Source organism: Nematolebias whitei, chromosome 1 (assembly GCF_014905685.2).
Source record: "Nematolebias whitei isolate Nwh7 chromosome 1, NemWhi1, whole genome shotgun sequence".
Lineage (NCBI taxonomy): Eukaryota > Metazoa > Chordata > Actinopteri > Cyprinodontiformes > Rivulidae > Nematolebias > Nematolebias whitei.
The window spans coordinates 20379562-20393255 of NC_056498.1; the positions used below are offsets into that span (position 1 = coordinate 20379562).

At 41.0% G+C, this 13694-nt stretch overlaps 1 protein-coding gene across 1 annotated transcript in view; it reads left to right on the forward strand.

Annotated features, from left to right (window-relative positions):
• Nucleotides 1-12470, forward strand: part of LOC119408688 (insulin receptor substrate 2-B) — a 30599-nt gene extending 18129 nt beyond the window's left edge. Inside the window, exon 2 of the mRNA XM_037675532.1 lies at nt 12419-12470. Within this exon, the coding sequence (XP_037531460.1) occupies nt 12419-12423 (5 nt within the window). The 3' untranslated portion in view covers nt 12424-12470. The remainder of the gene's footprint in view (nt 1-12418) is intronic.
• The last annotated feature ends 1224 nt before the right edge of the window (nt 12471-13694 follow it).

Genomic DNA, 13694 nt, shown 5'->3' on the forward strand with positions numbered 1-13694 from the left:
TTGACAACCCCTCAATTGAAAACACTGAAATGACATAAAAGAAGACATAAAGTCTTCTTACAACTTCAACACTTCATTAGAGTTACTGTGTACTTTTTAGACATGCACGATATTGGATTTTTGGCCGATATGCCGATATGTTAAAACATATTTGGCCAATAACCGATGCCGATATCGATATTTTATATACTTTCCTTTTTCAGAACATAGCCCTCTTATACTTGTACATACAACTATTGAACCAGAGAGAACTGAATATCACTTTATGTTCAAGAAACTGAGAAAAACTAAACTTGAATGTGTCTCATTGAGTGACACACATTCTATGCTTGGTTGTGATACAGCACGATCCCCTAACCATCGCCTGTATTTAGTTTTTTCTGTCTGAAATTTCATTCTATGTGGCAATAAAAATGTCTTCAAGTCTTAAATTTGACTTGACATGCAGATACCCTGTGCAAAGATTAGACCAAAGATTAGATCCCTGTCATTATAAGTTTATAAGTTTAAACTGAAAATTCTCTAAATATTTCTCAGTCTAATGGCTCTTTCAGAAGACGGTTCAGCAAAATGGCTGCACAGCCCCTTTTGTGTTAATGCTTTCTCTGGCAGTTCAGAAGTCACAGTTGGAGACGCTCCCTTCCTGCGTTCAAACGATCTTTTCAGAGTACAGCTAGCAGTGCAAAATCAAAAGAGGCGTGGAAAAATAAACTCATCTGCCCTGACGTGTTCCTCCACGCATTATATCTCTCTTAAAGCACCCCATCCTTCACTGTACTGGGAAAGTTTGAATTTATTTCCTCCTCTGCACGTAGAGCAAGGAGCACGCCGGTCTCCGAATCACCCCAGTTTATCATTGTTGAATGCAAGAGTTACAAAGTTAAACAAAACGCTTGATTGAGAAAGTGAAAAACACCGAAAGATCAAATCCAAAATAAGTCTGGCTTTGATGTTTTGACTTTTAAATCCCACGGCTGGGTGTTCGCTGAAAGCGTCAGTCATCACTTTGCCACATTATTCTAATCAGTTGGAGCCGCAAAGCCGGCCCAATGTTGTAGATATCGACAGTTACGGGCCTACTACCTCGCTCGGAGGTAAAGAGGCGCTACAGTGGTAGGGTGTTTCAGTCCCCACTCTCTGCCTCTGAGTGTCTTCTGAATGGACCGAGGTAGGGAAAAGATGTCAGTCCCGGACTAAAGCATCTTGTGAATGAGTCTTAAATCTCACCGTTGATGCCATACTGTATTTCCATTGTCCCCCCGTCGCAGAGCGAAGACGGAGAACTGGAAATACCGTCCATCTGTCAGTTCATTTTGTGAGCATTATAACTTGAAAAACAAGTGTGGTAGCAACTGCCATTTTGGTGTGTGGCTGCACCTAGGTGTCAAAAAGATCACTATAAAAAATTAGGTTGCCAAGTCAAAATCCAAGATGGTCACCGCAATATACATTTGCAAACCGGCCACCCCTATCATTTGAGGAAATTATTCTTTCTAGTTTTTTATATTGCTTAAAGGTATACTTTCAAAATGATAGCCAACAATTAATCTAGGGTGGACAAGGCCACCATTGGTTACCCCCTGGCTTTGCCGTTTATTGTTTTCCTTGACTCGCCAGGATCCGTCATGCTGCCTTGGCCATACAAAAAACAACAAGAAAAAAAAACAAACCCTAACACTAGTCTTCTACACAGTTTAGTTATACCCACTTGAATATCTTGCAACAAAAACATTGTTTCCTTGCATTCCCTGTTCAATTCTAGTCTAGAAATATACTCCTCTTGAAACCTACAAACATTCAATTTTAAAATCCCTCTGCGACAGGGGACAGTGATTTTGGGCCACCCCAATCATTTGAGGAAACTATACATTTAAGCAACATATAAACTAGAAAGCATAGTTTCTTCAAATGATAGGGTGGCCAGTGTACATATATCCATATGGTGGTGGCATCTTTGATTTTGACGTGGCAACCCAATTAAAAAAATGAACCGTTCTTGCGCCTAGATGCAGCCTTATACTAATAAGGAAGTTGGCTTGTTGCCTATATTTTTAGTTATCAATCTCATAAGGTGAACATGTATGGTGATGTCTTCTTGGATTTTGACATGACAACCGATTTTTGTATAGGAACCTTCCTTACACAAAGATATAACTATATACCAAAATGGAAGTCTGTACCTCACTTCTTTTTCAGGTTATCATGCTCACAACATGCACAGATGGGTGGATAAAGGGTAGTTCCAATTCCTCGTTTTTGCTCCACAACGGGGGACAAAAAAATATACAGGACTCCAAAGTTGGAGCAGTGTGTTGTTGGTCTTTAATTTAAAATTTGAAAGAAGTTTGAAAGAGTACTACAAATGTTCAGGAGTTTTTGAAACTAAGACTCATACAAAATGAGTACCTCATAGCAAGGCCAATTATATACGTTTGCATAGACTAATCGCATTACCTAATGTCATTTGAGAGTCCCCATCAAGCTACGAATGTTCTCACTTTCAACACACTGATTAACATTTTGGAGGCTACTAGGGCTGAACAATTAATTGCATTTGCAATAATATCACAATATGATAAAACAAGATTTTCTAATCGCAAAGGCTGAAGTTTAACTGGTCACGTGTCTGGTTACATGATTTGTGAGTGAGCAGATCGGAGCCAAGCAGAGCAGGTAGTGGGAGAAGTCAACACTGAGCTTTAACCGGTTGTACAATGACGTCAGGCTCGACAGAAGCTGACACATCTGAAAGTTTGGTACCAAAGAGGAGCAGCATGTCTGTTGTTTGGAATTATCTTGGCTGTAAAAAAGAAGACGCTGCACATATGTATTGTGCAAAACCTGCCTTGCTGCTGTCGCTACCTCTTGAGGTAACACCAAAATCTTTATCAACACTTAAAAAGAAACACTACAAAGCCATTTACAATAGTTACATGGCTAGAACGTCAACGAGCAGTGCTTCAACTTCAAGTAAGTAAAGTACCAGATGACAGGGATCACTGACCGAACTCTTCAAAGTAGGAATGCGCAATATAAACGGTGTACGGTAGAAACGATGGAAATTTAACCTACGATAGAGATCTGTCTTCTACCAGCTAACCGCAGTAATGCTGTGTTTGAAGTAAAATCAGAGTTGTCAGTTTAATTGTTACTTTTTTTTTTGTTGAAAACTGTGCATAAGTGGTGTTAGTCTTTTTTCGAGAGCTAAGTAGCGAAGCTACAAGCTAACTACGACCAGCTTGTTGTAGTGTTGCCGTATTCTGACGCATGCGCAAAACGCTGTGTTCCGTCTAAAGATTTTTTTTTTTCCATCGAAAGTTAAAGTCAGCATTGGTCAGCTTTAGAGAAACCTGCTCTCTGATCTGTGAAAAGAACGCTGTGTTGTGTGATTTTACTGCGAGACCCTCTGGTCAAAGCCACAGACTCATTTTGTGTCAGCTCTCCGTTAAAGTGGAAGGAGGCGCCAACTAGAGGGTTGGAGGGTGAAGTGTTTCAGTGTAAAATGCTGCTCTGTTGCTGTTCATTCCTTAAGTAAGACTGGAAACTGTTAAGAGTTAACAACATATTCTTTTGTTTAAAACATAAGGCTAAAACTACATTTGATATATTTTGCACTGTTTTGCACAAGAAAGAAGCCTAATACTTGATTTGTTTATTATTTAAAAACTCTCTGGACCTAGTAGTGGAATTTTCTTAATTCAAAATATATGATGGCAAAAGGACACCCTATGCTTTTTTTTAGCAAGTTTTATACCAAAAACATATTGAGTTATATATCGTTATCGCCACCCTTCACAATACATAACGTGATATGAATTTTATGCCATATCGCACATTCCTACTTCAAAGGTATTATTCCATATGAACATAATTTGAAATAACTCGAGAAATAACGGAGTTCATAGTGAAAGACATGATGCCCATTAATATAGTGACCAAGCCTGGGTTTACAGCTTTAAACACAATGGATAAGTGGTACAGAATGCCCTCATGCACACATTTTATCCAAGTTGCTGTCACGGAGCTATACAAAAAAATGCTGAAACAGAGTTGCAGCGGAGCTGAAAACAGTGGAGATTTTTGCAACTGAAACAGATTTATTGTTTGCGTTCGTTGAAAAATACCGTACAGGAGAAGACATTGAGAAATAATTGCATATTAAATCGCAATATTGAGGTTAAAAAAAAATCAGCATTAGAATATTTTCCAAAATCGTTCAGCCCTAGAGGCTACCCAATTCAAAATGGTTGCCATAGTCAGTGGACCTTTGAAAAAAAAAATACATAACTCTGCCAATTTTACATAAATTGGGCTAAAATGTGGTGTGCTAGTAGCTGAGAGTCATTCACCACGTACACTGAGCATGACATTTCACAAGTTAAACTGATGTGACGCGTTATCGTTTTCTAAGTTTGACCAAAACTTGTGCAACTCTGTCAAATCTCAAAATGACCCGACCTTAGTCTAAAACTTTGGCACGGCTGGGCGGGCGACAGGCATTTCTGTTAAAAGTACCTGGCCTTTCTTTTAGTATGGATGCCAAAATGATGTATATGCAGTTTTTAATACTCACTACAGTATCTGTACAAGTGAGACAAACTGCTTTTAAACCTTTTGTAGGAGGAACTAACGTGTAGGAGATCAGTCAGTCTAGGAAATTACCAGTAAATAAAAAAAATTAAAAAAATTCTGAATTTCCTCATTTGGCATTTGCACGAGGCGTCATCTCGCTCACCATCGTATTTCAGATAAAACGTTCCACTGGCTCCCAGCTCGTTCCCATGATGCCTTTTTTTTCTGTTGTCCCAGCTGTGTGAATGGGTTTTAGGGGCACAGCGGCAGAATGTGACAGGCGGGGGGCCAGAGAGGGCAGAGGGAGACGGGTGGTGGGGTCGAGCCACCTGCATGTGGTGCAAGAACACAACAAGCCCCTTGGCTCATGCAGGTGTTTGGTGCACAGTGTTTTCATAACCCGATTCAGTAAGTGTGTGTGTTGTGTGTGTGTGTGGGTGTTTGAGCAAGGTCATTTCAGGTCGGTCTGGCCCGGGTCCTGAAAGTTCTGTTTTGATCAAAGTCCATGTGCAGACTGCAGAGAAACCCGGAGACCTCAGACTTTTCTCAGCCCGTCTCTGGTTTCCTCACACACTGCCACATTCAGAGTCAACTTGGTTTTATTGTCATGACCATATTTAGGCACAGCTTTTTACTTCCTGTGGAAATATATAAAGGTTGGAAGTTTTAAAAAAACAAGACAACATTTTAGGACATAACTGAACTTTTGACCACCGCTGAGGCCAGACAGCCTGTGGGCCAGATGAAAACTGGAGCCTTTTTCTTTTCTGTTTTGCTCCAGCACTTGCAGAATATTTATTCTTTGCACAATGTTAACTCAAATGATTTCAACTCAGTAATGTGGAAAAATGACAAATATTTCCTAAAACAACTAACATTATAAAACTAGTTGTTTAAAAATCATTAGAATTCTGTTGACTCAGTTGGTAGAGCTGGTGTCTCTTAACGAGAAGGTCGCCGGTTCAAATCCCGGCCCGGGACCTTTCTGGGTGGAGTTTGCATGTTCTCTCCGTGCTTGCGTGGGTTTTCTCCGGGTACTCTGGTTCCATCTGACAAACCAAAAACATGCATGTTAGGCTGACTGGTAACTCTAGATTGTTCCTAGGTGTGAGTGACAGTGCAGTGTTTCTTATGCCCCTTTTGCACCGCCCCTAATAAGCCCCAACTCTGGGCACCTGCCACAGAAAGAACCCTTTTGCACCAGCACTTTAGCTAGTATTCTCAGCTGACTTGAGGCTGATTCAGGACCTCTTTTCATCCCTGCTTCTCTAGTGGGACCGAGCGAGCTCAACCGAGCTGAGTCCGGACCGAAACGAGAATGCAGGACTCTGATTGGTCAGGGGGAGGAGTCACTGGATCTCAGAAACTTTTCACTGATCCGCCATTCGCAATTTCTCTGGATGCGGAGCAGCGGCTGGATCCATTTTTAAGATTTTAAAAACAATAATGACAACGCCGTGTTTAACTCTGAAGTCCAGGCGTTTTTTGTGTTTGGTGACCGATGATAAAATTTGAGTGAGCAGAGTCACCGCGGAGGATCATACGAGCTGCCGAGCCGTTGAAGCCCGCGAGGCCGGGGCTCGGGGGTCCGGCCTCGCGGGCTCACAAAGGCCGGATTCGAGCACTGGCAGGCAGGAGGACCGGGATGGACGGACGGAGGGTGGAAATGTTTTTTTAAAAACATGTATAAAAAGTTTTTTTTTATCAGTGAAGATTAAAATAAATAAACGGTGCCAGCTTTATCATGAAGTCCTGTTTTCTCTTTTACGTTATTAAATAATTTGTTAATTAAAGTTAATTCAACTGAAAAATCATAGACACAAAATTATTGGATCTCTCAGGAATATTTCCCTCAAACATGTTTAAAGAAGAGACACAGCCTTTGGTTCAACATTATTCTAACCCATCCATCCATTTTCTCCCGCTTATCTGGGGTCGGGTCGCCGGGGTAGCAGCCCCGTAGTAGGGAGGCCCAGACTTCCCTCTCCCCAGCCACTTGGTCCAGCTCCTCCGGGGGAATCCCGAGGCGTTCCCAGGCCAGCCGAGAAACATAGTCCCTCCAGCGTGTCCTGGGTCTTCCTCTGGGCCTCACGTCCAGGCGAGGGAACATCAAGTCCATTTATTTTACTCATCATAGGGGTCTTTGGGCTGCACTTTGTCTGGTCCCTCACCTAGGACCTGTCTGCCTTGGGCGACCCTACTAGGGGCGTAAAGCCCCTGACAGCATAGCTCCTAGGATCACTGGGACACGCAAACCCCTCCACCACGGTAAGGTGGCAGCCCAGGGAGGGGTATTCTAACCCACAGATGTACAAATCCCAAAACAAATATTACACTTTAAATTAAAGCTTTAAATCAAAGCTAAACTTTAATTCAAAGCTAAAAATAATCTGTATACAAGAAAAAATAATCTTTATACAAGAAACAAAACCACAATGAGTGCAAATACATCAAATGATGAAGAAAAAATATAGAATTTTAAATATAGATATCCTGATGCATGCTCAATAATCCAGGTAGAAAAATCTAAAAAAGTTAAATCTGGTCCTCTGGACGTTCGAAAAACAAAACAAACAAAAGTGTAGAAACTTTTCGTCTTTCATTTGAAAGACTTCTTCAGTCTGAGGTGCTGTATTCAGCTCAGTCTTATATAAATAGCTATTTATGAGCTGAATACAGCACCTCAGACTGAAGAAGTCTTTCGCATGAAAGACGAAAAGTTTCTACATTTTTGTTTGTTTGTTTTTTGAACGTCCAGAGGACCAGACTTATTAACTTTTTTAGATTTTAATATAAATGTTTTTGTAGAATCTGGTTCATCAGATTTAATTCAGTTCAGTTTATTTATACAGCGCCAAGTCACAACAGAAGTCGTCTCAGGGCACTGAACAGAAATATTCATATATAAAATAATAATTTAATGTTATTTATCTGAGGAGCAGACTGCTTTGAGTAACTCATCGCAGAACTCTCATTAGCTGGTGGTGGTGGTGGTGGTGGTGGTGGTGGTGGTGGTGGTGGGGACTGAGAAACATCTGAGCTGAGCTGTTTGTACCAACAGATTTCAAACGTGAGAGTAGCTTTTAGCTATCGTGTTTGTATTGTGTGCCGCTAGCTTAGCGCTACGTCATTACCAGGGGGTGGGGACAGTTCGATTTGATAGGCGGGGCGCTCAGTTCTGTTGACAGGGCGGGGCGCCCTGCTTGTATAATGTTAGAGGAAACATTGCCGTGTGAATGGTTGTTTGTCTCTGTGTCTCTGTGATGGACTGGAGACTGGTCCATGGTGTCCCCCGCCTCTCACACAGTGACTGCTGGACATGGGCACCACTGACCCCCACGACTCAAAAAAGGAAGAAGTGGGTAAAAGAATGGCTGGGTGCTCTAACTGCAGTTTTCTAACTTTCCCTTTTCTGTAGATCACTAACAAAATCATTTTAGCACAGTTTTAGTTTTGCAACTATCCAGCTGCATCTGAATGAACCGTGAGACTTACAGAACATTAATCTTTGGACAAATTAGACTAAAACAGCTTTAGCAAAAAAAAATATTAACCCACAGCATTTCAGCCTAAATGCCTCATAAAGCACGGTGGTGGTGGGCTGATGGTTTGGGCTTGTTTTTCAGTTACTCAGCTCCTCTAGATACTAGAGTAAACGCAACACCATCTGTCCAATAGCTGAGACTTGGACCAAACTGGGTCATGATGCAGAATGACTCCAGACACAACTAATCTAGAACAGAACGGCTGAAAGGGAGAAGAATCGAGGTGTTTCAACAGTCCAGTCGAAGTCCAGACCTCAGCTCGTGTGAAATGCAGAGAGCTGTGCGCAAACAAATGTCTTCAAATCTCAGTGAACTAAAGTCACACTGTTTAGAAGAATGAACCAAAATTCCTTCACGACTTTGAGAAAGACTGATAAGGTCCTACAGAAAATCGCTACTGAGTTACTGCTAAAGGTGGTTCTACAAGCTTTTGAAGCGGACGATGTACTAAATTACACAAAGTTTAGAATCTTGGCCTCATTTTATATTTTCTAATTAGTGACACCGTGTAATCTTGTATGCTTAAGGTTAGCTTTAATTAATTTCAAAACCTGGTAAAGACCAGATACATTTTTTTTAACCCTAGATTTGAACTCTTCCCCATGATGTATATAGGTTGCTTCACTGGGTTTATGTTGTAAAAGGACATTTTTGACCTCAGCGCAGGTTTGAATCATTAAAGATGAAGTGTTTGTTAATAGTTACTGTATTTTTTTGTCCATAATTTGCATGCCTCGCGACTTAATAGGCAGGAGCTACGTATTTATGGATTTTTCCCATATTTATAAACCAATTTGTGGCTGAGATATGACCGTTTTCATTCATACTGACTAAAATATTGAACACTACCATTTTCAGCCACTAGATGGCACTCGAGTAGTAAGGCATGCGTTGTATCATGTAATGGGTAAAAGTGGCTATTAACGACATAATCGGCTTGCCTTAGCCTGACACGGTCGTCTGCCTGGATCGACCGAATCAGCTTAATTTTGCTGCGCTGCCAAATGCAGCTGATTTGACCGTCAAAGTGCATTTATTAAGTAAGTTCAACTGAGACACACCTTTGCTATAAAGTCGAGCAAACAAATAATTGTTTTTGGTGTTAATCTTGTTAAATTTCGAAGAAATGGACAGCGAGTCACCCTCTGCGCGTTCATGTTTCCGCGTATCGGCTTTTTGCTGATTTCATTTGCATTTGCATTTATTAAGGAATAGTTAGACAGACACACCTTTACTATAATTTTGAGCAAACAAATAATTGTTTTTAAGTGTTAAACTTGTAAATTTTTAGTTAAAGACCTCCCATGCACGCTCCCGCGGCCGCCATTTGGCAGCCAATTGATTTTTGGCACAACACCGGCCCACATTTCACGTTGTCAGCGTTGACGCGTAACAAACGTGACGCATAATAGATGCGACGTATACTGTGAAGCAACGTATTTATGGATTTTTCCACTTTATTAGACGTATTTGGACTGATGGGTATAGCGGAAAATACGGTGTATATATATATATATATATACATATACATATATATATACATATATACACACACCCACACCATAATTATGTATTATCACTGGGAGATATGTGCAGATCTTGTTGTAGATCAAGAATCAACCACCAGATGGCGTTTTATAGACTATCTTAGTGTTCAACACACACGTACAGAGTGAACACATCTTCATGAGGTCTCCCTCTCTCACTCATGGTTATGGTACTCTACTGAATGGCCTAACACAAACGTAACACATAATGAACACATAAAACTAATGTAACAAGAACAGACTAGCCATTGGCCACCCTCTGGCTCCACCAATGCTCCTGGTCGTGGATATAATTGCTCCCTCCGCTCGCCAGGATCCGTCCCTCTGCGTTTCCTCAGACATGGAAAAAAAACAGACTACCTCTGTTTTTCTACACAGCTCCCAACTCCTACCTATTTGAATATCTTGCACCAAAAACATGAAGGTTCTCTTGCATTTCCTGTTCATTTCCAGTCTAGAAAAACACTCATCAATAACTACAAACATTCACTATACAAATCCATCAGCAGCAGGGGACATGGGCGTACCTCTTGTTCCAGTCATCACTGCATCCTAAGTGTGTCGTCACAAGCCGCAGTTTTCTCTCCGTGTTGGTGTTCAACAGTTGATCAGTGTTTCCTTTAGCTCGTCTTGTCTCTAACCTGCCTCCTGGTGTGTGTGCAGTGATGTGCGTTGGTTTTTTTCACTAACTTTAATTTAGTTTACCCACGTTGTTTCTAGTCCTTGCAGTTTTATGTGCTCTCACTCCTCTTCCTCTCTGCGTCCTATCATTCCACACATTCGTTTATCCCTCCATCCTTGTTAACAAACAGCAAAACAAGCATTCCAGTTGTGCCCCCCTGTCAGAGCGTCTGCATTGTGGTGTGGCGCTCGCTTTGTTGTGTCAGACAAAGCTTTGCTCTCAGTGGAACATGGCAGCTGGACGGCGGCCATCGCTCGGGTCATTCAGGACTTCTGTGCTCTCGGCAGCAGCCGACCTGACGGCCCGAGTTCAGCCTTGATCTCAGTCCAGGAAGCAAACTTTGTCCCTGGTGTTTCTGTCTGCTGGCAGCAAGCGGACTCCAAAGTTCACCACTACGCTCGTTTATTTAACCAAGTCTGGATTTTAGGAGTGGGACTTTTTAGGCGCCTTATGATTTGATTCAGAGGAGCGCTGAGATGTGCTTCTAAAATGTTTTAGCATTTAGTTTAGATTAAATTATCAGACTTGTAATTAAACCTAACGAGGCCAAGAATGCTTATCCAATTAACTGTTAATACAAAATACAAACTTAAAAAATTAAGTGATGGCATATTTCACACAAATAAACATATTCATTATAAATAATGCGTAATAACACGTTAAATACTATTAATCACATACTGCTGACTATTAAAAGATGCTAACATAAGACACCATAGAAAAGCTAACATGCTCATGTTTATCCCCGATAATTTAGACATAAATCAGATGTTTCAGTCAGTACTGAAAACTGGTTTATTTTATAATTTCAACTATTGCAGGTGTATGTTCTTCAGGGTTCAGAAAGGAAAAGATGTGAAAATACGCTGCAGTGCAGGTGCAGCTCAGAAAATTAGAATATTGTGCAAAAGTTACTTTTTTTGGTCCATTTCAGAAAGTGAAACTTGTATATTATTCTTTACACACAGAGAGAATTATTTCAAGCCTTTATTTCTTGTACTTTTTAACACAGGCTCTCAGAGGGGCAGTACAGAATAATAACAAAATCAAATGTCGACATTTTAGCATTGGATTCAGAATTAGCCTCGCTGTTTTGAAAAAACAAAACAAAAATTGAGCAGTACTCCTTTCAGCCACTTGATGGCAGCAGAGTTGGAGTAGCAGTATGGCATGCCGTTTTATCATGTAATAGGAAAACGTGGCTATGACAACTTCAAAAAAGTTCAAGACAAAAACAACTGGACTTTATTATTCTTTCTACTTTATTGTTTTTTTTCTTGAACTTCTTTAAGTTTACCATGTCCTGGATGACTGAGAATCTTCACCAGCTATTAATGACACAATCAGCGTGCCACAGTCCCCCCACCTTCATTCTGCTCGCTGCTTGGACTGACCGTTAAATCAGCTGCACTGCCCCGACGAAATGCAGCTGATTTGACCATTAAAGTGCATTTATTAAGTGAATGTTAGACGGAGACGCACCTTTGCTATAATTTCGAGCAAACAGATAATTGTTTAGGTGCTTTTTTTGTTAAATTTCTCCGAAACGAGCCGCGTTCCTCCTTCCTGATTTCTTCCCTCTGCTAAATGTTTTGTTGGCATGAAGCTTGTTAGCCCGTCGAAAAAAAATAAAAATACATAAATTAGCTGCAGCCTAGTTTAAGCCACGGTATTCAAAGCGTGTGGAACAAAAAGTAGCAGCTTATAGTCCGGAAATTACGGTAAATCTGGTTCTAGTTTTTCCTTTAAAACTTAACATTTCCTTTGAACCCTATTGAATAAATATAATCTTCTGAAAAATAAGATTCAAAGCGATATTAGCTGTCAAAGTACGTCTTTTTTTTTTTTTTAAACGATTTTTGATTAGGTTCTTTTAAATCTGTCATCTATGGAAAAAAAATAATAATAATTTGCATCATTCACTTACTAAGTCTCCCCATATTTTGTAACCAATGAGTGAAATAAGCAGAATAGTGTTTTGTTGCCTACAGACATATTTTAGAATTTTTTATAAACTTGTTATCTGTTAAAAATGACTATTTAAAATCAAACCTTTTCTTTCTGTGTTTCAGATTGAGCGTCAGAGGTCCAGCGTTGCACCTCCTCCTCCTCCTCCTCCTCCTCCTCCTCACTGTCTTCTCGGGGCACTTGACTCTGCCTGTGACTTCTGCCCCGCCCACTGACCTGTGACCTTTAACCTTCAGCCACACTGAGAAGCTGCTCTCCTCTGGTTGCAGATGACAGCGTTACAGAAAACACTTTGTCGTCGTCGTCTTTTTTTTTTTGTTAAATGTTTTTGATGCAAATCTAGTCCTGTTGATCATTTCCCCTCCCTCCATGATGGATGCTGCTCCCCCCTCTTTAGTTGACTACATTCATCCAGCAGTCTGTGAGCTTTGATTGAGGGACGCAAACACAACCTCTGGTAGTTGGTTGTTGTTTTTTTAAGGGGGGGTGTCCCCCTCCTCGCTGTATTAATAAAAGGGAAGCTGGAAATCTAAACAGAGGCATTAAGGTACAGTTTTAGAAGCTGTTTTGTTCAACTCTTTTATCTTTTATTATCAAAATATTCGCCCTCTGCGTCATTCATCATCCACAAGAATTAATTCTGATCCATCGTATGGTCGAAAACTTTTTTCTTTTTAATTAGTAAAACACTTTTTTTTCCTTTTTAAATGGTACAACCGTACAGCTGGGTCCATTCTAGCTTCAGAGTGGCATAGCACAGGTAACATGCTCGTTCTCAAGGTACCGTACGGTAACAACACCAGGGCGGTGACGCCGCTGCCTCAGCAGGCCAGCTTCACGTACGACTCGGCTGCGCCAGCGTTCCTGTATCAACTCAGTCAAACAGAACACACTTCATATTTATTTGATTCGCTGCACGGTATTTATTTGACACTACAGGTACACATGTTCCGGCACATTTCTTCGTTTGCGTTGCTGACTGACGGTACTCAGCAGGGTGGGAAAACAGCGGCAAGACCAAACGACCAGCTGTCAGTTCTCTGAACGCTTTAGTCCGTTTCAGTTTGGAGCTACACTTGTGCTGGAGAGCACTCTGATCTGAACGAAGCCCGGCAGGCAGGCGTCATCAGTTAAACACGTTCTAGTTCCAGTTCCACTGTGTTCTAATGTCCGTTTGAAGAGCCTCGACCTCGAGGGATGTTCAGATGTGTTGAAGGGACTTCTGTGGAGAAGTTATGAACACTTCTCATCTTACCTGTTGCAGACAGCTCTTTGGATGACCTCGGTTTGGTTTAAATCTGACTGGATTGATGAGCTAATGGCTAGTCTGACCAAGGTCCACCTCTGTTTATTAAAACAACTACAATAAAAAAAGCATAA